The sequence below is a fragment of the Aotus nancymaae genome, unplaced genomic scaffold, assembly GCF_030222135.1.
Source record: "Aotus nancymaae isolate 86718 unplaced genomic scaffold, 86718_ANA_hifiasm-v0.15.2.pri h1tg000010l, whole genome shotgun sequence".
NCBI lineage: Eukaryota > Metazoa > Chordata > Mammalia > Primates > Aotidae > Aotus > Aotus nancymaae.
Genome location: NW_026988421.1, coordinates 20,730,906 through 20,757,968, shown reverse-complemented (window position 1 = coordinate 20,757,968; position 27,063 = coordinate 20,730,906). Strand labels below are relative to the sequence as shown.

Genomic DNA, 27,063 nt, shown 5'->3' with positions numbered 1-27,063 from the left:
TTGAGGTTGCAGTGAGCCAAGACTGCGCCACTGTGCTCCAACCTGGCGACAGAGCAAGACTACGTCTCAGGGGAAAAAAAAAAAAAGGCCTATTTTGAGTTTCGGAAGCCACAAATTCAGGTTCTCCTATAAAACATTAAACTGTCTTACAAGTTAGCTTATTCGGTTTACTTCTTTCCACAATTATTAATAAACTGGGAAGTCCTTAAGGGCAGAATTCAGAGCTGTGCCTTCTGTAGTCTTTATAACCTTTTCCTAACACCTGAATTAGCATTTGCTGATTGACTGGATCAGTAGTTTCTTTGGTGTTTGAAGATAACATTTTTGTAGCATTATTTGTACCTGGTCTCAAAACAAAATGTGGCGGTAAATATAGATTTTTGGAAATGACTCTTTTTAATGTATGTATATACTTATTTATTTTAAATACTTCCAGATACTGATAACGCCCTTCTCATACCTTCCCACTTTTTTTGTGTAATTACTTTTCAGTCAGCTTAAGATATTTCATATACAGGTCACAATATTCATTACCTCAGCAATCTTGGATATTTGGCCGGTCTTATCAAAGCACGAATAGCCCAGCTTTCAAAGTTTGCTCTAGATTCCCTGTCCTGGTTTATTCTAACACAAGTAGAGAATGGGGGTATTATGAGTCAAGAGGCTTACTCACCTCACTGAGTTAATAAACCCTTACTGAGTAACTCTAAGTGGACAGTAAAGAAAGGAAAAAGTGTTGACCCAGTTGGAGCCCAAAGACATACTCAAATAATTAAAAGGCAATACAGACTATGACAGAGTGCTTTGAACACTAAGGTTGTGGGGAGGGCTAAGATGGAGGAGCTTAGGGAAGTCACCGTGGAAGGAGTTGACTTTTGAACAAGACTTCAAAGTATAGACAAATATTGGATGGAGATGAGAGGGGAAAACAGTCCAAATGTATAAGAAACATACTGAGCAAAGCAACAATCAGGGAGATGGCTTTTGTTAGGAAGAGTCATTTCCCTCTAAACCTAATAGGGATAGACTTTGAAGTCTTTCCTACCCTTTTTTCAGGGTCTGAATTTTAGAAGCCCCTAGCTGATTGCTAAGTATTTTTTAAAGATGGGACTTCCTGGATGCTTTTTTATTTCCTTGGGGGAGGGACTGAGGAAATGTTGTTTTTGGAAAACTATAGTAGTTGGCTTTGTACTTCTTTGTTGCAACCAAGGATCCCAGGGTTGTAGTACTCTGACTACCTTTTAAAAGTTTAAAATAACACTTTCTAGCACTTTACAACTTGACAGAACCTTTCCTAGACAATAGAGATCAAAAGTAGACACAAAATGCTTACCAAACTCTGGAGAGCTACTTAAGTTACTAAGTTCCTCATAGATAGCTTTTTATTTGACAATAAAGTACTTGATGTAGGCTTTAAGTCCAGCTAAATAGACACTACAGAACTAAGTTGTGAGTCTAGTCTTTGTGAGGCTCGGAAAAACAAGAATCCTACTTCAAGTGGAATTTAAAATATAGCAAGCAATTTCAGTGGACCTTTTAGGCATGTGTGAGTGGGCACAAAAAGCTGAGTCATGAATTTTACTCCTCCTAGTATACCATGGAAGCTTGAAAGAAAAGCATTCTCATTATTTTAAAATAGTAAAAATTGTTTTAGATTCTTATGGAAATACCAACAAAATGTTTTATGTATTAATTATGAACACATACCTACAAACGTCTTAAAATCAAGAAATTGTAACATGAGGCATTACTTGGCTTTTTAAAAAGAAAAGTTAACAGTTTATTTAATGTACAGTAGCAACTGAAATGTGTTTTCTTACCAACATCTTTAGTTAAATAAATTTCTAAGTGCAGTTTATGTTTTAAATTTTTCTTATATCTACAGATCATACGTCTACAGTCTTATGTATCTCATTCTAATCTAGATAATAAGAAAAGTACTGGATAAGATAAATTGAGGGACTTGGACACATCACTCTCTTAGGACCTGTTCTATCTTTTTCCATATGAGAAATGAGGTAGAATAAGATTTAATAATCTTACATCCTTTTAAGCTCTAACACCTTTAAATTCTAAGGGTACTATTCCCCTTTTGGCTCTCATTAGATAATAACAGGGAGAACAACTCCTCTTCTTGAAAGAGTTATTTGTATTTACAAAGCAATGTTTTGTTCTCTGCTATCCTTACAAAGGCATGAAAGTTATTTGTTATTGTAAAATCTGCATTTCTGTGGTATTTGATAAACTTTCCTCCATAAATTAGTGAATTAGTTTAATGTTTTCTCTTTTTTCTGAATTTGATATTGGACTTTTTAGGTCTTTTTCCAGAGTTTCTCACTTTTTTTTGAGAGTTCATTTTCCAGCTGTGGACTGGAGACTTGAGTTGTCTCTTTATTTTCTCATTATTTCCAGTTTTTTTATGTTAAAAATAATCTTAATGCCCCCCCTTTTTTGATACAAATTAATTTGGTGTCATAAAATATCATTGTATGCATACATTTTCAGAATTCTTATTCATGTCAACTAGGCCTACTTTTCAAAGCTAAATCTTATTTTATCAGGATAGAGCCTAGAACTCTTCAAATGCGTCCACAAGCTTACATGGCAATTATTGTCCAACACAGTTTAGATGAAATAATGGGACATATGTAATCTGGATATCATGATCTAGACTGGCCCTTCCTTTTTCTTTTTTTTTTTAAACTTGACCGAACAGTGTATTTTTCCTCTGACAATCTTGTCAAGGGTTGCATATCATTGTTCCTAGTAAAATACAAAGTCCACCTTCATAAAAATACTATATTTTTCAGAAAATACAATACATTAAAAATCAATGATTGCTTTTTCTTCGTCTTTTCTTTCGTGAATGTGCAGGTGTTTGAGTCTTTTGTATTTCTTCTTTTACACAGGATATGGGCTGTTTGAAAACTATTTAATTATCTTTATCATCATCATTCATTTCAGCCACTTCAGATTTTCGTCTCTCCAAAAATGTTGGTGTACAAACTGGTGTGGGGCCCTGGCTATCCAGTCTTTTCAGGAGTGTCAAGAGTGCCTACAACCTTTTTTTTCTTCTTATGTGAAACCTGGCCTTTTGTAGACTTCTGACAATTAGTTTTTGAAATACTTTCCGTTTTCCGTAAAATCAAAGAAGGAAAATCATAATCAATTCCCTTTTTAGCTAATTTCTTCCTGAGTAACCTTTCTTTCTTTTTAAATCGCTCTTCCATCCGTAGCTTTTGTGTTAGTGTCCGATTCTGATTATACCGTTTCACTGATGGATATGATGGCTGCTTAAATGGAACATTCCGGTCTTTAAGTACATTTTTAGGTGGCACAAGACGACACTCCAAGAGTCTTTCACCAAACAGGTAGTTGTTCATTGTTTCAGCAACTATCTTGGCAACCACCTTACACTCAAACTCCACAAATGCATAGCCTTTGCTGTTTCCAGTCCTTTTACTTCTGGAGAGTCTGAACCATGTCACAGTGCCAAACTGGGAGAAATAGGAAAAGATCTGGGTTTCGTCAAGTAGGTTAGGCAGGTGGCGCACATAGACGACTCCAGGAGTAAGTTGTTCTTGTTTTTTTCGCTGGGTTATGCGCTTGCGAACCTGCACCACCTCCTTTTGAAACTCAACATCTTCTTGTGGGTTAAGTGACAAGACTGGCGCAGCCGGGCCAGAAAATGCCGCCATGCCAAAAGCGGCCAACACTAACTCCCTTTTTCTAAAGCTCATAATTATAGTTTAGATTACACTTAGTTAGAAGATTTAATTTGGTGAATACCCAGGGAATTTTACTTACTATTGATTTAATAAGCAAAATCCTGAGTGCCAGATCTTAGGCTTATTGTTTATGCGTTTATGTTTACATAAACTTCATCTTAAGAAAATTCAATCTATGAAAATGCATATTTTGTTAAAGTGTTTGCATTAGAGGTGAGAACTTAGATTTGAGGCTTGGGTTGGAGAGGAGTCGAAAATATCTAGCTAAATGATCTTAACAGGTGTACGTTTGAAATGACTCATATTTTGAAAACATCCTTGGGAGTGAGGGGAGTAGAGTTGCAGTAGAGTGTGCTGGTTAAGAACGCAGGTTCTGGAACTAGTCTGCTTGAATTTATATTCTCAACTCCACAACACAATTCTTATATGACCTTGGACAAGTAACTTCTCTGTGCTTGCAGCCTTGCCTGTAAAATGAAGATGATATTAACACCTACCTCTCATAGGGCTAGGGTGAAATGAGTTAAAACATGCTACTTTTTAAAGCTATCAGACAATAGTAGGTGTTCAAGAAATATGGGATATTATACTGATTATTTCCCTTCTTTCCACATAAAAATCTATTTATTCCAATGTAATTTAATGAAAAAACACATTAAAATACTAAAAGGAAGCTGAGTGTGGTGGCTCACACCTGTAATCCCAGCACTTTGGGAGGCCAAGGCGGGTGGATCACCTGAGGTCAGGAGTTTGAAACCAGCCTGGCCAACATGGAGGAACCCCATCTCTACTAAAAATACAAAAATTAGCTGGCCGTGGTGGCGGGGGCCTGTAATCCCAGCTACTCGGGAGGCTGAGGGAAAGAGAATCGCTTGAACCCAGGAGGCGGAGGTTGCATAAGCTGAGATAGCACCATTGCACTCCAGTCTGGGTGACAGAGCGAGATTCTATCTCCATAAATAAATAAGCACATACATACATACATACATACTAAAAAAAATGGTCTCTGTAATGGAGTTGGACTGGCTGAATACACCTGGCAAGGATCTGGAATCCAGGTAAACAGTTGGGGGCAGATTCCCAGAAATGGGCAATAGGAATGAGTCTAGGTATATGAACAGTCAATATGAGTAAGATTCAGTAGCTGTCAAACTGTAGCACGTAGGCAGAGGTTAGGGACGGAATTTTTGGCAAAGGGTGGTAATTGATTAAAGTCCAGATGTAGTCAATACCAGGGAGATCTGCATGACATCAGAGATCTGCCATATGCAAAGATGCGAGCTATCAGGTGACCTCAAGCAACAGTGGCAAATGGTAGAGGGGTCTAAGACTGAGATGTGGGCCCTAGGGTTAAGGCATAGACCTTCAGCTGTAAAAGTATTTGAAGTTACCTGATAGAGAAACAAGAAAGTGAGTGAGGCTGCTTGAGAGTGAGTGGAGTGGCTCAGAGTTTAATGATTAAGAAACAACAGGCTTGGGCCAGGTGTGGTGGCTGACATCAGTAATCCCAGCGCTTTGGGAGGCTGAGGCAGGCAGATCACCTGAGGTCAGGAGTTGAGACCAGCCTGACCAACATGGTGAAACTCCTTCTGTATTAAAAATGTAAAATTAGCTGGGTGTGGTGGCACATGCTTGTAATCCCTGCTACTCAGGACGCTGAGGCAGGAAAATCACTTGAACGCGGGAGGCAGAGGTTGTGGTAAGCCGAGATCACGCCATTGCACTCCAGTCTGGGTGACAGAGTGAGATTCCGTCTCCAACAAGAAACCAAAAAGTCAGGCGTGGTGGCCCATGCCTGTAATCCCAGCACTTTGGGAGGCCAAGGCAGGCAGATCACGAGGTCAGGAGATCAAGACCATCCTGGCCAACATGGTGAAATCTCACATCTACTACATGTACAAAAATTAGCTGGGCGTGGTGGTGCACACCTGTAGTTCCAGCTACTCAGAGGGCTGAGGAAGGTGAATTGCCTGAACCCGGGAGGCGGAGGCTGCAGTGAGCCGAGATCGCACCATTGCACTCCAGTCTGGGTTTGAAAGACCAAGAATCTGTCTCAAAAAAAAAAAAAAAGAGAGAGAAACAGGCTTGATACGGTTTGGCTTTGTGTCCCCACCCAAATCTCATTTACATTGTTATACCAAGTATTGGAGGTGGGGTCTGGTGGGAGATGTTTGGATCATGAGGGTGGTTTCTAATGATTTAGTACCATCCCCCTAGTGCTGTCTCATGATAGTTATCACAAGATCTGGTTGGTTAAAAGTGTGTATGTAGCTCCTCCTCCTCCGCTCACTTGCTCACCTGCCACCATGTGAAGACATGCTTCCTTCCCCTTCATCCTTCTGCCACGATTGTAAATTTCCTGAGGCCTCTTCAGCTATGCTTCTTGTATAGCCTGTGGAATTGTGGTAAATTACTCTTTTCTTTATAAATTACTTAGTCTCAGGTAGTTCTTTACATCAGTGTCAGAACAAACTAATACAAGGTTCAGATGAAAGCCAAACATCAGAGTGGGAACAACAGCAAGACTGACTTCATGCTCAGATGCTAAACTAATTTCTTGGGATTTCTCATAATCCAAGGGACCTGGGGCCTGGCATGAACCCTGCATAGTGTGGGTTCAGTGGTCTCCAAAGTGAGTAGAATAGCAGAAATGCAGCATGTATGTACATATGGCAAGAAACCCACTCATCTGAGAAAGTGGCTTTTATTTATTTTCATTTTTTGTGGGGGGGCGCTGAATCTTCCTCTGTCTCCCAGGCTGGAGTGCAGTGGCACGCCATCTCAACTCACTGCAACCTCTGCCTCCCAGGTTCCAGCGATTCTCCTGCCTCAGCCTTCCAAGTAGCTGGGATTACAGGTGCCTATCACCACACCCAGCTAATTTTTGTATTTTTCGTAAGGATGGGTTTTATCATGTTGGCCAGGCTGGTCTTGAACTTCTGACCTCAAGTGATCCACCCACCTTGGCCTCTCAAATTGCTAGGATTACAGGCATGAGCTATCACGCCTGGCACTGAGCAAGTGGTAAATCCACCCTTGCTTAAGTGAAAATATATTCCATATTATGTTATGACTTAGTAACTGCTTTAACAGCGTTTCCACTATGATGGAAGCAGTAGAGCCCACTGCATCTTTAATTGTGGTTGGCCTTTATTATGAATCTTCAGTTGTACAAAGAAATTTGTATTCATCTGATGTAACAAGAATGTTCATATTTTTCTTGCTTTAGATTTTGTTGGAAACACTGACTGACACGGTAGTTGGCAAAGGTCATGCCATTGTGGAAAACTGGAATGTTGCATTGTAGTTATGTATATCAGATGTCTTGCTCAGGTTACTGTTTTGATGATTTGTTATTTCTGAAGAGTTGCTATTGATTCTGCAAAGGTGTGCTATCTATGCACAGTTGATGGTAAAGTGCTTTCAAAAATAGATATTACTAGGATGGAAATTCCATTGGAACAGTATATGTGTTAGTTTCCTAGGACTGCTATAACAAAGTACCGCAAACCCAGTGGCTAAAAACAGCAGATCTATTCTCTTACAGTTCTGAAGGCCAGAAGTCTAAAGTCAAGGTGTTGGCAGGATTGGTTCCTTCTGGGGGCCCTGAGGGAAAATCTATTCCATGCCCCTCCCCTGGCTTTTTGTGGTTCCCAGCTTGCAACTTGGTTCCTCCCAGGCTTGTGCTGCATCCATTCAATCTCTGTCCTATCATCACAGGGCTGTTTTCTTCCTGTGTGTCCTCTCTGTTATTCCATGTCCAAATCTTTCTCACTTTCCTCTTATAAAGATAAGAGTCATTGGATTTAGGACTCGCCCTAATCCAGTATCTTCATCTTAATTTGATCTACGAATCCTATTTTCAGGTAAGGTCACATTCTGAGCTTCTAAGGACATGAATTTTTGGGGAAGACATTATTCAACCAGTATAATATGATAGTATGGCGGAACGTCAAACTTTAGATCTAAAAGATGATTCATTTGAAAAAGCCAGGTTTTGACAAATCCATTTTGAGAAACAGATTTCTGAGGTTGATAAACATCTCTTTTAGGCTGGGTGCAGTGGCTCACGCCTATAATCCCAGCACTTTGGGAGGCTAGGCCGGTGGATCAGGAGGTCAGGAGATAAAGACCATCCTGGCTAACATGGTGAAACCCTGACTCTACTAAAAATACAAAAAATTAGTTGGGCGTGGTGGCATGCACCTGTAGTCTCAGCTACTGTGAGGCTGAGGCAGGAGAATCTCTTGAACCCAGGAGGCGGAGGTAGCAGTGAGCGAAGATCACGCCACTGCACTCCAACCTGGGCGACAGAGCGAGACTCTGTCTCAGAAAAGAATCTCTTTTTGTGAATTTCCACTTAAAACCATTAACCAATTGCTAAAGTGGCAGGTTATAACCAAAAAGTATTTTGGAAAGTAATTTTCAAGTACCATTATCTGTGCATTATCATAGCACAATATTAACATACATGAGGCCAACAAGCATATGAAAAAATGCTCATCATCACTGGTCATTAGAGAAATGAAAATCAAAACTACATTGAGATACCGTCTCACGCCAGTTAGAATGGCGATCATTAAAAAATCTGGAGACAACAGATGCTGGAGAGGATGTGGAGAAATAGGAACACTTTTACACTGTTGGTGGGAGTGTAAATTAGTTCAACCATTGTGGAAGACAGTGTGGCGATTCCTCAAGGACCTAGAAATAGAAATTCCATTTGACCCAGCAATCCCATTACTGGGCATATATCCAAAGGATTATAAATCGTTCTACTATAAGGACACATGCACACGAATGTTCATTGCAGCACAGTTTACAATAGCAAAGACCTGGAACCAACCCAAATGCCCATCGATGATAGACTGGACAGGAAAAATGTGGCACATATACACCATGGAATATTATGTAGCCATCAAAAACGATGAGTTTGCATCCTTTGTAGGGACATGGATGAACCTGGAGACCATCATTCTCAGCAAACTGACACAAGAACAGAAAATCAAACACCGCATGTTCTCACTCATAGGAGGGTATTGAACAATGAGAACACATGGACACAGGGAGGGGAGCACTATACACTGGGGTCTGTTGGGGGGAGTGGGGGGGACAGCGGGGGGGGGTGGGGAGTGGGGGAGGGATAGCATGGGGAGAAATGCCAGATATAGGTGAAGGGGAGGAAGGCAGCAAATCACACTGCCACGTATGCACCTATGCAACAACCTTGCATGTTTTTCACATGTACCCCAAAACCGAAAATGCAATTAAAAAAAAAAAAAACTTAATTGTACATTTTAAAATAAAAAAAAAAAAAAAAGAAAACAGATCAAGTTTTGATGATCTTGAAATGTTCCTTAGCAACCAAAATCTGAGACAGGAACTCCTCCTTCAAATCAGACTTCTTTGCAGTTACAGTGTGTGGAGTTACCTACAGCTTTTGTATTGACTTTTATAAGTTATAAAAGCCAAAAGTCTTTAGCTTGAATATCTGAAATAGTAGATCAAAATGACCTCTTGGTACTTACTCATACCCTGTGGTTCTTTAATATTTTTGTGTCTTTTCCTCCAATTTTTAAAATAAGGAACTTTGTCTCATTTTTTTGTACCTTTCCAGCCCCACCTTTCCCCCACAATGGCATGTCACAATGACTATATTAGGAATGGAACACAGAAATATAGTTCATGGTAACAAATCAATTTCCTAGACTAGCCTTTTGGGTACATATTTATTTTGCAGACTCATTTTTCATAATAAGATTTGTTGGATTATTTGCATTTCTTTAGTTAAAAACTAATTTCAGCTTGTGAAGTAGGTAGGTGTAACATTGGAATTTGGGGAAGTTAAATTTCCTATATTTGTATTTGAATATTCATTTTGGAAAAGGCTCACTGAGATTTGTAGAGTAAGTGTGCCGTAAAGTATCAAGTACATGAGAGTTGATATTTCTTGGGGGGAAAAAAAAGGCTTTCTGCCTAGAAAGACTACCAAATAAGAGTCGAAGACTTAATGTATCTCCTGAAATTGAAAGCAATGACTGTTTATGTAAAAATAATAATTTCTAGTGGTTCCTCTTTTTAAAACCTCTCATTTATCATGAGCTGTCAAGTTCTGGATTGATTCCTGGATGTCAATTTAAAAATTTTCTCTAATAGCACAGAACTCAACAGAAACTAAATGTCTGAGACACACAACCAAGTAATCAGTCTACTAGTCTCTGTCAGTTTTCTCAAAGGTGGGGGTGGGGGTTATGGGGTGGGGAATTCCTCTTTTATTTTCTCAACCATTTTCCAAAACTCCATGTTGAAGACAAATGGTGACTAAGGGAATATATATATAGAATGTTCATCATGTTTTGTAGAAAGGGTAGTAAAGGCTCACCAAGGCCATGTGTCTTTGAGTTCTGAAAGATACTTGAGGGATTGCCTTTCTGTGGTTATTATACTCATTTTAAACACATATATATATGATATATGCTTATATATATGCATAAAATCAGTTTCATATTTACTTTTCCAAATGGTTTATATTGGGAATAATTCAAGTTAATGTTAGATAATGATTAATGATTGAGTTTGGACTTCAAGAAATACTTTCTCTAAATATTCTGTACATGTTTCAACTTTGTAGCCCTGCCCCTAGTATGGCCACTGTAATTGGTAAATTTGACCTAATTATAATAAAGATTTTTCTTTCAAGTTACCAGTGAATGTTATTTTCACCCCTACCAATGTCTAAGCAAGTAACTGCCTCTCTTCCTCTTCCAACCCCTACCATCACCTCAAGTACAGAAATCTGTTTGCCTCACTGTTCCTTATAATAGGTAATGTAGATCAATAAAATACTTCAGTGACACAGAGGTTAGATTGATCCTCAGCATTGTCCAACTGTGTCTTTATTCTTTGGGTCACCCTGCTGAATGACTATGTTGACATAGCAAGCACCTACTTGACTTTTTTTTTTTTTTAAAGACAGAGTCTTGCTCTGTCATCCAGGCTGCAGTGCAGTGGCGTGATCTCAGCTCACTGCACCCTCCGCCTCCTGGGTTCAAGTGATTCTCGTGCCTCAGCCTCCCAAGTAGCTAGGACTAGAGACATGCATCACCACACTCAACTAATTTTTTGTGTTTTTAGTAGAGATGAAGTCTCACCATCTTGCCAAGGCTGGTCTTGAACTGAGCTCAGGCAATCTGCCTCCTTCGGCCTCCCAAAATGCTGGGATTACAGGTGTGAGCCCCCGTGCCCAGGCCCTACTTGACATTTTTTTACTTACTGCACTGTACTTACATTATGAACAGTGTATATTATGACTACATCTAACTGCTTTGTTCCAATTGTGCAATCACAAGGAGACTCCTGTTTGCTAAAAGAGTTTATATTAATTAGTACTATATTTTTATTTATAAAACAAAATTTAAAACAAACACCCTCTTAGCTGTGGCCTCCAATTTACACTTCTTTTATCTTTTTTGAATGAATGCTTAGTCAGACATCAACTTCCACTAGGTATAGGACATTTAGTACCACAATGGGTTGTCGTTACTATTTTATTTTGTTATTGTTGTGGGGTTTTTTTTTCCCTTGACTTTAAGTTGGATTTTAAACTAAGGCTCAGGCCTAACTTTTACTAAACAACTATAGATTCAGTGTTTCCTAGACTTAATATTGAGGTTTAGTATTTAGTTTTATTTTAAAGATAACAGAAGTCATTTCTAAAAGAACAAAAAGGGGGTTCAGAAATTTAAGAATTATATGGATCAATCTGACAATTCTGACAATAGGCCAGAGAGGGAGGTTTCCACATGTGTAGATTTGATAGCCGTGGAAGACTTTGTGCATATTTTATTACTACTTTTAGGGTATTTACTATTTCTACTTTGGTGCTGAATATTGTGATCATATAATATGCTCCCCCCTCCCAAAATAAAGGCAGTAATCTAATGGCTCTAGGAAATGATAGTCCTTTGAGCCATCTCATCTTTTTGGCTAACTCCACCATGCCTGTTAAGATCTATAACCATGAGTAATTTCCTTATTTGTGAAGAACCTTTGGTAATCTGAGACAAATTATTAAACCTCAGTTTTTATTCTACAAGGCTACAGTAACTAAAACAGCATGGTACTGGTTCAAAAACAGACACATAGACCAATGGAACAGGTTAGAGAACCCAGAAATAAAGCTGCACACCTACAACCATCTCATCTTTGACAAGTTGACAATAACAAGCAATGGGGAAAGGATTCCCTATTCAGTAAATGGTGCTGGGATAACTAACTAGCCATCATATGCAGAAGATTGTAACTGGACCCCTTCCTTTTACAATACACACAATTCAACTCAAGATGCATTAAAAACTTAAATGTGAGACCTAAAACTGTAAACTCCAGGAGAAAACCTGGATTTCATGACGAAGTCTCCAAAAGCAATTGCAAACAAAATAAACTAGTGGGACCTAATTAAAGAGCTTTCTGCACGGCAAAAGAAATATCAACATAGAAAACAGACAACCTACAGAATGATAGGAAGTATTTACAAACTATGCATCTAACAAAGGTCTATTATCCAGAGTTTATAAGGAACTTAACCCAACAGATGAACAACCCCATAAAAAAATAGTCAAAGGACATGAACATCCTCTTCTCAGAAGACATACACACAGCCAACATGCCTATGAGAAAATGCTCAAAATCACTACTCGTCAGAAAAGTACAAATCAAAACCACAGGGAGATACCATCTCATACCAGTCAGGATGACTACTATTAAAATGTCAGAAAATGACAGATGTTGGCAAGGTTGTGGAGAAAAGGGAACACTTAGACACTGCTGTCCAGCCACTGTGGAAAGCAGGAGGTTTCTCAAAGAATTTAAAACAGAACTATGATTCGGCCCAGCAATTGCATTACTCGGTGTATACCCAAAGGAATATAAGTTGTTCTACCAAAAAGACACAAGCACAGGTATGTTCATTGCAGCACTATCCACAATACAAAGACATGAAATCAACCTAGATGCTCATAACAGTGGTCCGGATGAAGAAAATGTGGTACATATATACCATGGAATACTATACAGTCATAAAATAACATGAAATCATGTCCTTTGCAGCAACATGGATACAGCCAGAGACCATTATCCTAAGCATATTAACACAGGAACAGAAAACCAAATACTGCATTTTCTCACCCATAATGGTAACAAAGGTGGGAACAATAGATACTGGGCCTACTTGAATGGGGAGGGTAGGAGGAAGATGAAGGTAGAAAAATTACCTATCGGGTACTCTGCTTACTTACTTGGATTATGAAATCATTTGTACACCAAACCCCGACGACATACAATTTACCCATGTAGCAGACCTGCACATGTATGTACTCCCTGAACCTAACATAAAAGGGATGGGGAAACGTTGTATACTTTATATGCAATCAATTTTTTTTAACCGAAGAAAACCCTCTGTTTTCTTATCTATGATGTTGGGGACGGATCACCTTTTCATAGAGCTGTGAAGGATTTTTCTTGGAGGTTGCGATGGAAACTCACTCTGTCACCCATGCTGAAGTGCAGTGGTGTAGTTTTGGCTTATTGCAGCCTCCACCTCCTGGGTTCAAGTGATTCTCCTGCCCCAGCCTCCGAGTAGCTAGGGTTACAGATGCATGCCACCATGCCCAGCTAATTTTTGCATTTTTAGTATAGGTGGGGTTTCACCATATTGGCCAGCCTGGTCTCCAACTCCTGACCACAAGTGATCCCCCCACCTTGGCTTCCCAAAGTGCTGGGATTACAGGCATGAGCCACCACACCTGGCCAGAGTTGTGAAGGATATTAAAGGAGATAATCTGTGTGGAGCATAGTATTTGGAATTTTGTGATTGCTTTAAAATGTTTCATTAAATTACTGATTTTGTAGTTTAGACATGTTTATGTATACATACATTTATATTTAGTATCTATCTAAGACCAATTTCTATTACTACTCATTCAGTTGGTGTATTATACTTGTCTTTTCAGGTCCCAACATAGTCTCTTTCTGAGGTTTGTTTTATTTCATAATAAAGCCCTCAACTCTTTTAATATGATGCTAAATTAGCTTTAGAAACAAAAGTAAAACTTAGATATAATTTATTATTACCTAGAGCACAATCAATGTCATGTTGTTAATAGCTTCTAGTTAAGTCATAGCAGTCATCTGTCAGGTAAGGAGTTAGGACTTCCTACATACTGATCAATATCCAATGTAGTCTCCTTTTCAGATGGACTTGAGCCAATTTAATGGTCCTTACCTTGCACGTAGTCCCTTTCTGTTTGGAATTCAAAGTTGTAAGGATTGCTCTGTGATATTTTATTAAACCATTTATCTGCCTACCTCATTAAACTTCTTGGTCTGCCCATCTCCTAATACTCTTTGTCTTTATGTATCTTATTTATATGTTTTGGTAAGTACTGATGGTAAAGATACCAAGTTTATGGTTGTGTGGGTGTATGTATGAAAAATATAAAGTTATGTGAATGGGGTCTTTCCCTCTGTCTCAAAGTCTTACTGTACTATACTCACCTGTTTTTGAACAGTGGTTGACCACAGGTAACAAACTGCAGTTAAAGTGGGAGACTACTGTATTGATAAAATATTAATGGGTACTTTTAAATATTTAATGACATAGTTACTTAAAACTTGTCCCTTTGGTGTTTAGGTCAAGCAAACCACCAATAAACAACTACCCCACTTGTACATCTATTTTTCTATGCATGCTAGGTACACAGACCATTATGTCTATTACAAGCACTAGAATTTTAGCCCTTCTTAATAGCCTATTCCTCTCAGTGGATGGCATTTATAAAGTATGTACATAAACATGGTGTGATGGGCCTGGTTTCTTTCTTATATTTCATTAAAGGAGTAAATTTTGATTATGGGGGAATCTGGACGACATGGTAATGCTAATAAACATCATTATTAGGATTTTAAAGTACGATATTTGAGCAATGTAACTTTAGAAGAGTCACTCAACACCTCTGTGTATAGTTTCATCTGTAAAAAGTGGCCTTTGAATCTAGTCTGAAATATTTCAAGAGAAGCTTACATAAAATCAATAGCCTTTATAGGAATAAGATCCTAGTGCTTCATGGGATAATTAATTTTTTCTCCATTTGTGTACTTAGTGCCATCTGTATTACTCAGTGCTACTCAATGCCAGGTTCATTTGAATTTTTTCTCCCATTTTTCTTCTTTTTTATCTATGTCTGATGCAAGTTTTCAGATCTCTCAATTTCCATGTTCAGTTGTATATAAAGTTGTGGCTAGCAGTTAAAAGTAGCTCATGCCTTTTAGAACTTAAAATGAAAATTTCACTAGTTGATCTAAGGATGGTAGCTTGTCATAGTTTGTGTAGGGTCTAAGTTGTTTTCTAGAACTTCAAATAACTTTAAAATTTCGTAGTAACTTTCATCAAGAAAAACTAAAGGAGCATTTGTTGTTTTGTTTTTTAACCAAATATGCTGCTTTGAGGTCTTGGCATATCTTTGATTATTCTTTTAAGTGTGGAACAATAGGCCTGGTACTTGAAAGTGCAGCCATCTCTTTGCTTATTCTAGAGAAAGCTGTTCAAACTGCCAAGAATTTTATGTTTGGAAAGATTTTTTATAAGTCATAACTTCTTTTCAAAAGATTGTTTTTACTATTCCCAGCTGAAAAATAATGCAAAGCAGATTGATTTTGAAGGAGTTGTGATATAGTAAAGTAACTCAGCCCCTTTTATGGAGCTCTCTTCCATTGTGAGGACTACAAGATAGGTCCCCATCCCCAAGCTTGCAAGGTGGTCAGTAGCTTCTCAGAATGGATTTTTAAAATAACAGTTTTATGGAGATATGTTCACATACCATGCAATTTGCCCATATAAAGTATACAATTCAGTGGTTTTTAATATAATCAGAGTTGTACAACTATCACCACAATAATTTTAGAACATTTTTATTACTCCAAAAAGAAATCTCATTAGCAGCCACTCATCATTTTCCCACAGCTCTAGGCAGCCACTAATCTGTCTTCTGCCTCTATAGGTTTGCCTCTTCTAAACATTTCCTATAAATGGAATCATACAATATGTGTTCCTTGGTGACTAGCTTCTTTCCCTTACAATGTTACAAGGCTCATCCATGTTGTAGCATGTATCAGTACTCCATTTCCTTTGATTGCCATGTAATATTCTTTCTGGAATACTATATGACAAAATACCGTATTTTGTGTTTATCAGTTGATAGATGTTTGGGTTGTTTCTACTTTTTGCTATTAATTTAAAAAAATGCTATAATTATATAATAGTCAAAGACTGGAAATAACCAGTCAGTGGGCAAATGATTAAATAATGATACAGCCATACCATAGAATAGCACTCAGTAGTAAAAAGGAACAAATTATTAGCCGGGCCGTGGTGACGTGCACCTGTAATCCCAGCTACTCAGGAGGCTGAGGCAGGAGAATTGCTTGAGCCGGGAAAGTGGAGGTTACAGTGAGCCAAGATCATGCCACTGCACTCCAGTCTGGGCTACAGAGCAAGACTCCATCTCAGACCAAAAAAAGGAAGAAATTATCAATACAACAGTCTCTGTAAATCTTCAGTAAATGATGCTGAGTGAAAAAAGCCAGTCCCCAAAGCTTTTATGTATTGCATATTTTCATTTGTATTCTTTAAATGACAATTATAGAAATAGACAATGGGTTAGTGGTTACTGCTGATTAAAGAGGGAGTGGAAATGGGCCTTGCTATTAAAGGGCAGCATGAAGAGTACTTCTGGGACTGGAAATCATCTCCTTGATTGTATTACTGTCAGTGTCCTGGTTGTGATACTGTAATATAGTTTTGCAATGTGTTGCCATTGGGAGAAACTGGGGAAAAGGGCATAAGGGTCTGTATTATTTCCTATAAATGATTACATTTTAAAAACTGTTTTTGAAAAAAAAAACTCAAAACTCTGTTGACTCAGTATTCTGCCTAGAAATCTTAGCCAGCTCCACATTTGTTAAGCATGTTTTCTAGTTTTCAAATTAACACATACTTATTAGTTTGTGCTGTCACGAAGCAATATCACCCCTTCTCCAGCCTCCAGTAACAGTCTCTTCACTGCCTTGTCAGCCTCCACTAATAGCGTCCGCACTGCCTAGGCCCCAAAGCTAATGCCACATTTTCAGTTTTTGTTATTACAGCACCAGTAACATTAGTTTTCACTTTAGTTATCTGTTGCTGTGTAAAACAAAAAACAAAGCTTTGTGTCTTTAACAATTTATTATTTCTCATGATTCTGTATGTTGGCTGAGTAGTACCTCACCTGCTTTTACCTGGACTCATTCATGTTGCTGTAGTTAGCTGGTGGGGTCTGCTGGGAACCTGGCTTACTGGGGACAGCGGGGCCTCTTTCTCCTCATTTTTCATGATGGGCTTCTTCGTGGTGTGGCAGCTCCATGACCCTCAAAGGCCTACTCTTGGAAGTTGTATAACGTCACTTCAGCTACGTTCCATTAGTCAAAGCAAGTCACAAGTCCAAACCAGATTTAAGGCATAGAAAAATAGTCTCTACTTCTTAGTGGAATAAGTGGCAAGGTTATATTGCAGGGAAGCATGGAAGAATTCTTGAGACATTTTGTGTGTGTGGGTGGGCTTTCTTTTCCTAAATGTATTTTGTATCCTGTCTTACCTGTGAGCAAACTTTAAAAATTCTTTGGTGAGGAAATAACATGGTATACTATAAAATTCAGGAGGGCCTGAAAATTGTGGTATTAATATTTTCCTTTGACTGTGTTGATACTGGATTTGTCTTATATTGGAATAATGTTTATTTATGTATTTTGGATTTTTTTTTTGCTTTGTTTTGAAATTATTTCAGACTTAAAAAAGAGTTGGCAAAAATAGTTAAAGAATTGCTGTTTGTCCTTCAACCAGATTCCCTAAATGATATCTTCCATAACCATATTGCAATTATCAGTTTCAGGAAATTAACATTGATGTAAATACTATTACATTTACAGTTTCTATTTAAATTTCACCAATTGTCTCACTAATGTCCTTTTCCTGGTCTAGAATCTGATCCAAGATTACATGTTGCATTTAATTGTCACGTCTTAGTCTCCTTTGTCTTCTTTAATCTGGAACAGTTCCTTCGTCTTTATTTTTCATGACCTTGACATTATTGAAGAGTACTGGCCAGTTATTTTGTAGAATGATCTTCAGTTTAAGGCAGTCAATTGATTTGATTCAGAGGAACCTGGTCTGCTGTAGTTCTGCTTTCATATGGTTGAATATACTGAAACATTGCAGAAAGATTATTCTTATCTGTGAATAATAATCCTAGGGGTTGGCTGGCTGGGGGAATGAATAGAAATGTCATCATTGGCAGTATCTTTAAGTGGCTCTGTGTTTAGAGTATCTGTCTTATAGGTGCTTATTTTCAAAAATCCTCCCCCAGAAATGTGCTTTGAGATATGTAATTCATAGAATCATAAACACCCCTTTATAATGTCCTCAGAGTTTGAAATTGTTTTCATCTTTCTGCAATGCTGATATTCACATGTTTTAAATGGGTAGACGTGCTATTTGCAAAGCCTTCTATCGAAACTAAGCAGATAGTTGTAATATTTTATCTGTGACTGGCTACTTAAAGTTCCTTTAACACCCATATTTCTCAAAGCAAATTGTAAACTAGTTTTCCATGAATACAGAAACTTATTTTCCTCACTCCACCATCCAGACTGGAATGCAGTGGTGTGATCAAGACTCACTGCAACCTCAACTTCCTGGGCTCAAGGAATCCTCCCACCTCCACCTCCTGAGTAGCTAGGACTACAGGCGCATGCCAACACACCCGGCTTCTTTTTTTTTTTTTTAATTTTTTTGTAGAAACAGGGTCTCACTATGTTACCCAGGCTGGTCTAGAACTCCTGGGCTCAAGTGATCCTCCCACCTCAGTCTCCCAAAATGCTGCACTTATAGTCACGAGCCACCGCACCCAGCCTAAACTCTCTATTAAAAAAAAGAAAAAAAAGAAAAACTGATTTACTGTAAGAGTACTATTTTTAAAATATTAACATGTAAAGAAATATGTAATAAGCTGCAATAAATATTTCTTCCAAAAAAAAAAAAATCAAGGAATCATTTCTTACTCTTCTCTAGCATATATTCATTCTCAATTAACCTATCCTACCCCTTCTTGTTTCCTACCTGACCATAACTTAGAGTTTCTAGGGCATTGTTTTTCAAACTGTGGGCCACAACCTATTAGTGGCTCATGAATCAGTTTGACCAGCATTTGTTAAAATGAAATAGATTAAAATAGAAAATATCAGAATGTACCACATAGTAAGGGGAAATATCATGTCATTAATTTATTTGTTATAGATCTTTTATATTTGTATGTGAATCCAATATAAAATGTTTGAAAGCCACCATTCTAGAGTGTTTCATCTATTTGTGTCTTGAACCTAATGTTTTTTAAACATGCATGTTAGATAGTTGTTATTTGCATAATATTTTTAAAACTAGAATTTTGTATATGCATTGATACCTTGTTGCTAATCTGCATGGGCAAAGGCTACATCAGAGGGAAACCCTTAGTGTTCACAAGTTTTATAACTACTTTTTAAAAATTAATTCTCTGTAGCATTTTCAAAGTATGTTGTTTAAGACTATTTTTTTCCTTAATGTTATTCATACTGGTTTGTACTAGTTCCTATTACTCTAAAACACTTAGAAAATATGCCTGTGCATATGTGGTATTAAAAACAAGAGTTGGGGGCCAGGCACAGATGCTCATGCCTGTAATCCTATCACTTTGGGAGGCCAAGGCAGTAGGATCATTTCAGCTCAGCTGGACGCAGGGCTCGCCTGTAATTCCACACTTTGGGAAGCTGAGGCGGGCAGATCACAAGGTCAGGAGTTTGAGACCAGCCTGGCCAATATGGTGAAACTCTGTCTCTACCAAAAAAGTAAAAAAATTAGCTGGGCTTGGTGGCACGCACCTTTAGTCCCAGCTACTTGGGAGGCTAAGGCAGGAGAATCACTTGAACCTGGGAGGTGGAGGTTGCAGTGAACCAAGATTGTGCCACTGCACTCCAGCCTGAGTGACAGAGACTCCGTCTCAAAAAAATAAACAAAAAAGCAGTTGATGATGTTAACATGATTGAACCATAAGTTTCCATTGCTCTGAAAATATCAATTTCCAATTTAGTATTATAATCTAAGATCTTTTTATATGAATAAAAAATTGTTCTAATATTTTTGAGAAGCTACTTTTTAAAGTGGTACCTGTTACTCTGAGGGCAAAATATAAAAGTTCTGCTTGACCCATTTAAATTTTGAACTTAATAATGAATTTATCATGAATGTCCTTCTTTGTGTTTATTAATGCAGATAAGAGTAATCCCAGACTTGAAACATGAGCTCAGATGCCAGCCAAGGCGTGATTACCACTCCTCCTCCTCCCAGCATGCCTCACAAAGAGAGATATTTTGACCGCATCAATGAAAATGACCCAGAATACATTAGGGAGAGGAACATGTCTCCTGATCTACGCCAAGACTTCAATATGATGGAGCAGAGGAAGCGAGTTACTCAGATCCTGCAAAGTCCTGTGAGTTGAATTAGAAAGCTGTAATTTTTCTTCCTCTTTGGAAATATGATAAGGTATGACGAGGTAGAAGGTTTCTTAACTACCCTCAGGTTAAAAGAGGGGTGGAAGAAGAGTGACCAGTTGCTTCCAGTCTTTCAAAGGAGAAATAGACATCTAATTTGTGTATTTGATTTGCAAAGCTTTAACGACAAACTAGTATTGTGTTTGGTGGTTTAAATTTTGTGGTTTTCTGGGTATAGCACTTTATTAAAGGAGGATAAAGGATTTTACTTAATTAAGGACACCCAATTTAGACTGAATATCTAAAGGAAAGAAAGGCATGACTTAAGTCATGGGAACCAAGAAATAAGTTAGGCATAACCCATGCACATATTTTCTTCTTCCTTTGGGTTCCCTGATGCTCAGAGTGGCATGAGAAGACTTAAGGTTTTTGAGGAAGTCTCTGATTTGGCAACCTAATATTACATATGCCTACTGCAGGCACACATGTGCACACACACTAAATTAACTAAATTAAAAGTAGATTACAGGCCAGGCTCAGTGGCTCGTGTGTGTAATCCCAGCACTTTGGGAAGCCAGCACAGGAGGATCACTTGAGTACAGGAGTTTGAAACCAGCCTAGGTAGCATAGTGAGTCCTTGTCTCTACGAAAAATTTAAAAAATTAACCAGGTGTAATGGTGTGCACATGTAGTCCCAGCTGCTCCTGGGATGCTGAGGCAGGAGGATCACTTGAGTCCAAAAGGTCAAGGCTGCAGTGAGCTGTGATTGTGCCACTGCATTCCAGCCTGGGCAACAGAGTGAGACCTTGTCTCAAAAAATAAAAATAAAAAATTCCAAGCTAAAACTCCTGTCTGCACAGCAATAGTCAGACTTCGTGAATCATATTCAATTGATCTGTTTTCTTACCAAACCTTAGTGGAAATATATTAATACATGATGGAAAATGAAAGACTATCTTGATTTAAAATGCAAAATGAATTCATAACTCTATGCATAATGAAGATCATGCACCCCTAAGGCAGAGTTCAGCACATAGACACATGATGCCAAGTTTAGGGTTATATTAGGTTTCCAACTTGAGTATCAAAATTAGCACTAAAGCATAGAATTGCCCTGGTAAATCATTTTTGTTGTGTCCCTGTGAATGTAGCCTCAGAGGTGAGTCCAAAACCAAAAGGGAATTCCACTCTGGGTAATTAATTCTCCCATACCAATGGCCTTGGTGAAAGCATTGAAGTACAGGTTATAAAAACGATGCAAGCTTTGAGTAATTTTAAAAGTATACTGCCCACTTTAAAGAAACTCTTTCCAAATGGAAAGATTCATCAGAAAAGTCATGATGAGAGAGTAAATGTTCAGTGCCTTACTTTATGCAAACTTGAGTGTCTGTGTTTATAAATACTTGAAGAGCACAATAATTATTTAGATCAAAATAGATTTGTTGCCTTCTCTAAAGAAACTCCACTTTTAAGAACTAACTTAGTAGACTGGAAATGGTGGCTCATGCCTGTTGTAATCAAGCACTTTAGGATGCCAAGGCGGGAGGATTGCTTGAGCCCAGGAGTTTGAGACCAGCCTGGGCAACATAGTGAGACCCTGTCTCTGCAAGAAATTAAAAATTATTCGAGCATGGTGGTGCGAGTCTGTAATCTCATACTTGGGAGGCTGAGGTGAAAGGATTACTTGAGCCCAGGAGATCAAGGCTGCAATAAGCCGGGATCACTCCACTGCACTCCAACCTGGGTGACAGAGCGAGACCCTGTCTCAAAAAAATTGTAAGAAGAACTTATCAACCAGATGATTGTAAAATGATTATTGTAACAGTCATTAGCATATAGGAACTAAAAGAATAAAGTTTCAATTTTGGTTAAGGTTGTTAAATACAGAGATTTCTTTAGGAAGTATCTCAAAGAGGACCACTGAATTCTAACTGTAAAGTTTAAATGAAAAAAAGTACTAAACTTCATTTTTATGCCAGGTTTTGGTTTTACAGTTTCCACATTAAACTAAAGGCACATAATGTTAAGCAGATTATTTTTTTGCACTTATGTATTTCTATTTTTAAATTGGCTTAAAAGTAACAATTTTACTTATGCCTTGGGGAACTTAATGAAATAATGAGAAAAGGCAAACACATAGTTTGTCATTTCCCTATTCACTTAGCAAGAATGATCACTTTCTGCCCAGAGTGGAACAAAGAAGGCTGAGGTTTAAAAGAATTAAAAGTTGATCTTTTTTTCCTAGATCTTTGCTAGTGAATTTAAAATCTTGTTTGTGAAAGACTTGAGAAAGTGTATACATTTTGTCTTCCTGCCATATTTTAGGACAGTGGTTTTTAAGTTTCTTTTGATGTAACAGAAACTTCACCAACGGAAATTATGCTTGGTGGCTTGCATTATCTACTGCTAAATAACAAATTATTCCAAAACTTAACAGCTTACAAGCATTCATTATCTCACCATTTCTGTGGGTCAGAAATTCAGGAGCAGGTTAGCTGAGTTGTTCTGGCTTAAGTTCTCTTTTGAAGTTGCAGTCAGTATGTTAGCCAGGGCTGCTGTCATTTGAAGGCTTTACTGGAGCTGGAGGATCCACTCTTAGATGGATCACTCACATGGCTGTTGGCAAAGGCCACATTTCCTTGCCACGTGGACCTTTTTCTAAAGCTGCTTGTGTATTCTTCCCCAGAGCAAGGATCCAAGAGAGGGCAGCCTGCAATGCTGCTTTTGACCTAATCTCAGACATCACACACTGTCACTTGTACCATATTTATTTGTTAGAAGTGTGTCATTGGCCAGGCGCGGTGGCTCACGCCTATAATCCCAGCACTTTGGAGGGCCGAGGCGGGCGGATCACGAGGTCAAGAAATCGAGACCATCCTGGTCAACATGGTGAAACCCCGTCTCTACTAAAAATACAAAAAATTAGCTGGGCATGGTGGCGCGTACCTGTAATCCCAGCTACTCAGGAGGCTGAGGCAGGAGAATTGCCTGAACCCAGGAGGCGGAGGTTGCGGTGAGCCGAGATCGCGCCATTGCACTCCAGCCTGGGTAACAAGAGTGAAACTCCGTCTCAAAAAAAAAAGAAAGAAAGAAAGAAAGAAATGTGTCATTAAATTCTCCCCATGCTCCAGGGGAGAGAAATTAAGCTCCATCTTTTGAGGAGAGAATCGTCCACGCTCTGGTTACTATTTATTTATTTATTTATTTATTTAGAGACAGGGTCTTACTGTGTTGCCCCAGGCTAGTGTGCAGTGGCTGTTAACAGGCACAATCATAGCACACAAAATCCTGTGCTCAAGCGATCCTCTTGCCTCAGCCTCTTGAGTAGCTGGGACTACAGGTATGTGCCACCATCCCTGGTAGGTCACAATTTATTTTAAAGGAACCTCAGTCTGTCCTGCCACAATTTATTTTTCTTCCTCCCACTTGCAAAATACACTCATCTTTTCCTAGCACCTCCTAAAAAGTCTTATCCCATTACAACATTACCTTGAATACAGAATCTCATCATCTAAATGTGGCCCAGCTGCAGATGATCCTCCTCAGGGTGTAGAACCTTAAGTACAGGTCCTGTTGACCTGTGAAATAAAGATTCATGTTACCTGCTCCCCAGTGGCAGGACAGGTAACTGCTATAGACATTCCTCTTCAAAAAGGAGAAAATTGGGAAATACAAAGGAGTCACCGGTTCAAAGCAATTGTGAAATCCATCTGGACAAATGTTAGGAAGTTTTTTGATTAGGACTCAGTCCTGCTGTTTACCAGGAGTGAACCTCCCTGGGGCTTGGCTCTGCCCGCTAGGTTCTTGGTTCCACTGTCTGAATCATCCTTCCTTTTTCTTGAAAGGTAGCCTGTTTGCCACTTCGTGTTTTTCTTAGACTGCTTTCTTCTTGTAGAAGTTTTAGGGGTCCAAAGTCCCCTTTTCCTTTTGTACTGTCTTTGTTCCTTTCAGCCCCAGCTTGGAGTGTTGCTGCTGATATAATTCATTTAGAAATTTTGTGAGTCTCCTAAATATTGAGATTCATTCTGTTAGGCAAAATCCATACCAATAAAGATTAAAATCAGATATTACTAATTCATGTTTGTAAGTAACAAATTTGTAAGCCTTCTATTTAAAATGCTTGGTTAATTTGGGAAGAAAGGAAATCAGAAGAGAAATAAAAGCAAAGTATAATACTTTTTTATTAAGCACTTACTATGTGCCAAGCACCTATTACATATTTTTAATCCTCAAAGCAATTCAGTTAAAGAAGAATTAATATGCCTAGGTTACAGATGCATAAACTGAAACTTAGAGACATTAAATAACTTGCTGAAGTTTTACAGCTTAGTTAAATGATGTGGTCAGAATTTAAACTCCAAAGCTCATACCTATAATCACTAGACTGTACCACTTAGAGCATTCAGTAACAATGAAAAAATTCTGCCTGTATGTTTTTATATCATCATATTCATCTTCAAAGTCTGCTGCTCAAATTAATTCAACACAACCTGAAAGAGTTTATAATCACAAGACATTTTGGTGTAAATGTAAATTTGGATGACAAAAATCACCCCTTATTGCCTTGAGCTGAGAAAATAAGAACAAATAATTTTCCTTATTCTGGTCCTCAGGTATTACTTATTTCTAGGGATTTCACAGCCTTTGATCATATTTAAATTTTTTTAAAAGAAAATGTTTATCTTAGAAATCAAATACCACTTGGTAAATTAGTTTGGCTTGCGATTTTGTTGCATTAGAGAAAATCAACAAGTTCTCTTTGTCTGCTGGCAAAGTACATTATATATACTCCTCATATTATAATGTCTGTGAAGACCCTAAGTTTTTTTCAAAACAAAGTGTCCAAGACAAACTATTGGAATTAAGTGATGCCTCTTCAAAGTTCAAGAAGCAAATGAATTGAAAAACTAAGCAATAGCACATTGAACCCAAGAGATAGATATTAAATTCTGAATGCATGAATGGATGGATAGTGACTAGCTGGGTGGGCTTTGAAACATAAAGCATTTGAATGTTGTCCAACAAGCTCCTGCTAAAGCTGACTGCTTAATATGGAAAACAGTTGCTGGGCTTCCTAAGCCTTACCACCATGGGAAGCAGTTTAGAGTGGTTGACACAAATGTGCAGTTAAATTCTGTAGGTGATGGTAGCTTGGGCACATGACATACTAACAATTTTTAATAACAGGGCAATGAATACTGCTACAAGCTTATGTTGATGCAAGGAGAAACGCCAACGCCATATACATTTTAGGATAGCACTGGAAGTAAGGCGTAAGTGTTAACAGGGTGCCTTAATTCAAATAATTGGTCAAAATCACCATGATATATGGTCAATTAAGAAGTTTAACATGCAAGTATTCTTAACTTGGTTTACATTTCTGTTGTACACAGCTTCAAGAAAAATATTCTAACCTTTAGCTTCATATTAATTAAGACTTAGATACAGGAGAAAGACCATCCAGAAGAAAATATGGTTTATTTGTTTTTTCTCCTTTCAACAGGGCCAGTGGTATTCTATTTCCAAATGAGTACATTTCTTAATGGAGAAATTCTAAGTAAGTTTGTTATGCTCCTAATACTGCTTTAGGAGAGATCTAATGACATAATTGTAGGGTGCCTTGGGAGCAGCAAATCTGTAATCTATTTTTTTTATTTTTTGTTTTTATACTTTTTGCCCCAATTTTCCTCTCTAGTAATTTTGAGGTAAAACATCCAGATGTAGATGTTTAAAATTCATCTCTGATGTCTCCAATATTTATCAGTATTTTTACCTGAGTGTAAGTTAGACGTTACTGATAAATCAGCCCACATGGAGTGGTTTTTTGTTTGTTTGTTTTAGCATTAATTGAAATAATTTTATCAAGTTAGTTTTTTTTTTTTTTTTAATCAAATTGGTTTTCTTTTCTATGACTTAAATATTTTATCTCCTGCCATTTGCTCCTGAAAGTTCTGACCTTGGATACAGAGCCTTAAAATGTGATGCCTCAAGTGAATTCTACTTTTGGTTTATAGTATTCAGGAATATGGAAGTACTTAAAGTGTATTCTTAGCCTGCACGAATCTCAAATCTCTGAATCTTTCACATTTTTAGAAGTCCATTTTTGTCCATACCTTATAAATTCAAAGTTTATAGCCTCACTCCCTCGACACTGATAGATATATAAAATAAAATGGTGTGAGATTCAGATAAGGCTTTTAAGGCACCCTCTCTCTAACTTTTGCTTTTCACCTAGTGATTTATTTACCATACTTCTTGGACCTATGTTTGAAGAGCTGTTCAGATGAATTTATTTAAAGAAAATAAATTTTACCTAGTAGATAATGGGCAGGCCTAATTACACAGGAGGAATTTCTCATTCAAGTAATAGGCTGATAAGACTGTTTTCTAGCTAATAACCTATGAAATGGATCTTTGCTACCTTAACTCAGTCAAGATTTATATCAGACTCTTCACTTTCTTTATATCTAGGAAAATGAAAAGAAACTCAAAAATATTAATTGGGCACTGAACTACACACTCAGGGAGAATCTAGAAATATGAAAGACACAGTTTCAGTCATGAGATAATATGGTAGAGTAGGAAAATAGTTAAACAATCACAGTCATACATTTGGTACCTTAAGTACAGTTTAGGGAAATGTTCACAGTGAGGTGCAGAAGAGAAGAAATACAGAGATCCCTCCTAACTTGGATGATAAGGAGACTCCAAGGAGAAG

The 27,063-nt window shown here is 38.0% G+C and overlaps 1 protein-coding gene and 1 pseudogene across 12 annotated transcripts in view; one reads left to right on the top strand and one right to left on the bottom strand.

Moving 5' to 3' along the window:
• Positions 1–27,063, top strand: part of ADD3 (adducin 3) — a 137,980-nt gene that overhangs the window by 85,388 nt on the left and 25,529 nt on the right. For 11 of the 12 annotated variants that reach the window (XM_012450181.2, XM_012450180.2, XM_012450184.2 and 8 more), the window contains exon 2: positions 20,125–20,344. In XM_012450181.2, coding sequence (XP_012305604.1) covers positions 20,150–20,344 — 195 coding nt within the window. In that variant the 5' untranslated portion in view covers positions 20,125–20,149. Of the gene's footprint in view, positions 1–20,124; positions 20,345–25,848; positions 25,903–27,063 lie in introns of those variants that run through there. The other variant, XM_064373889.1, reaches the window with a different exon arrangement.
• On the bottom strand, positions 2,831–3,698 carry LOC105715768 (MKI67 FHA domain-interacting nucleolar phosphoprotein-like; annotated as a pseudogene).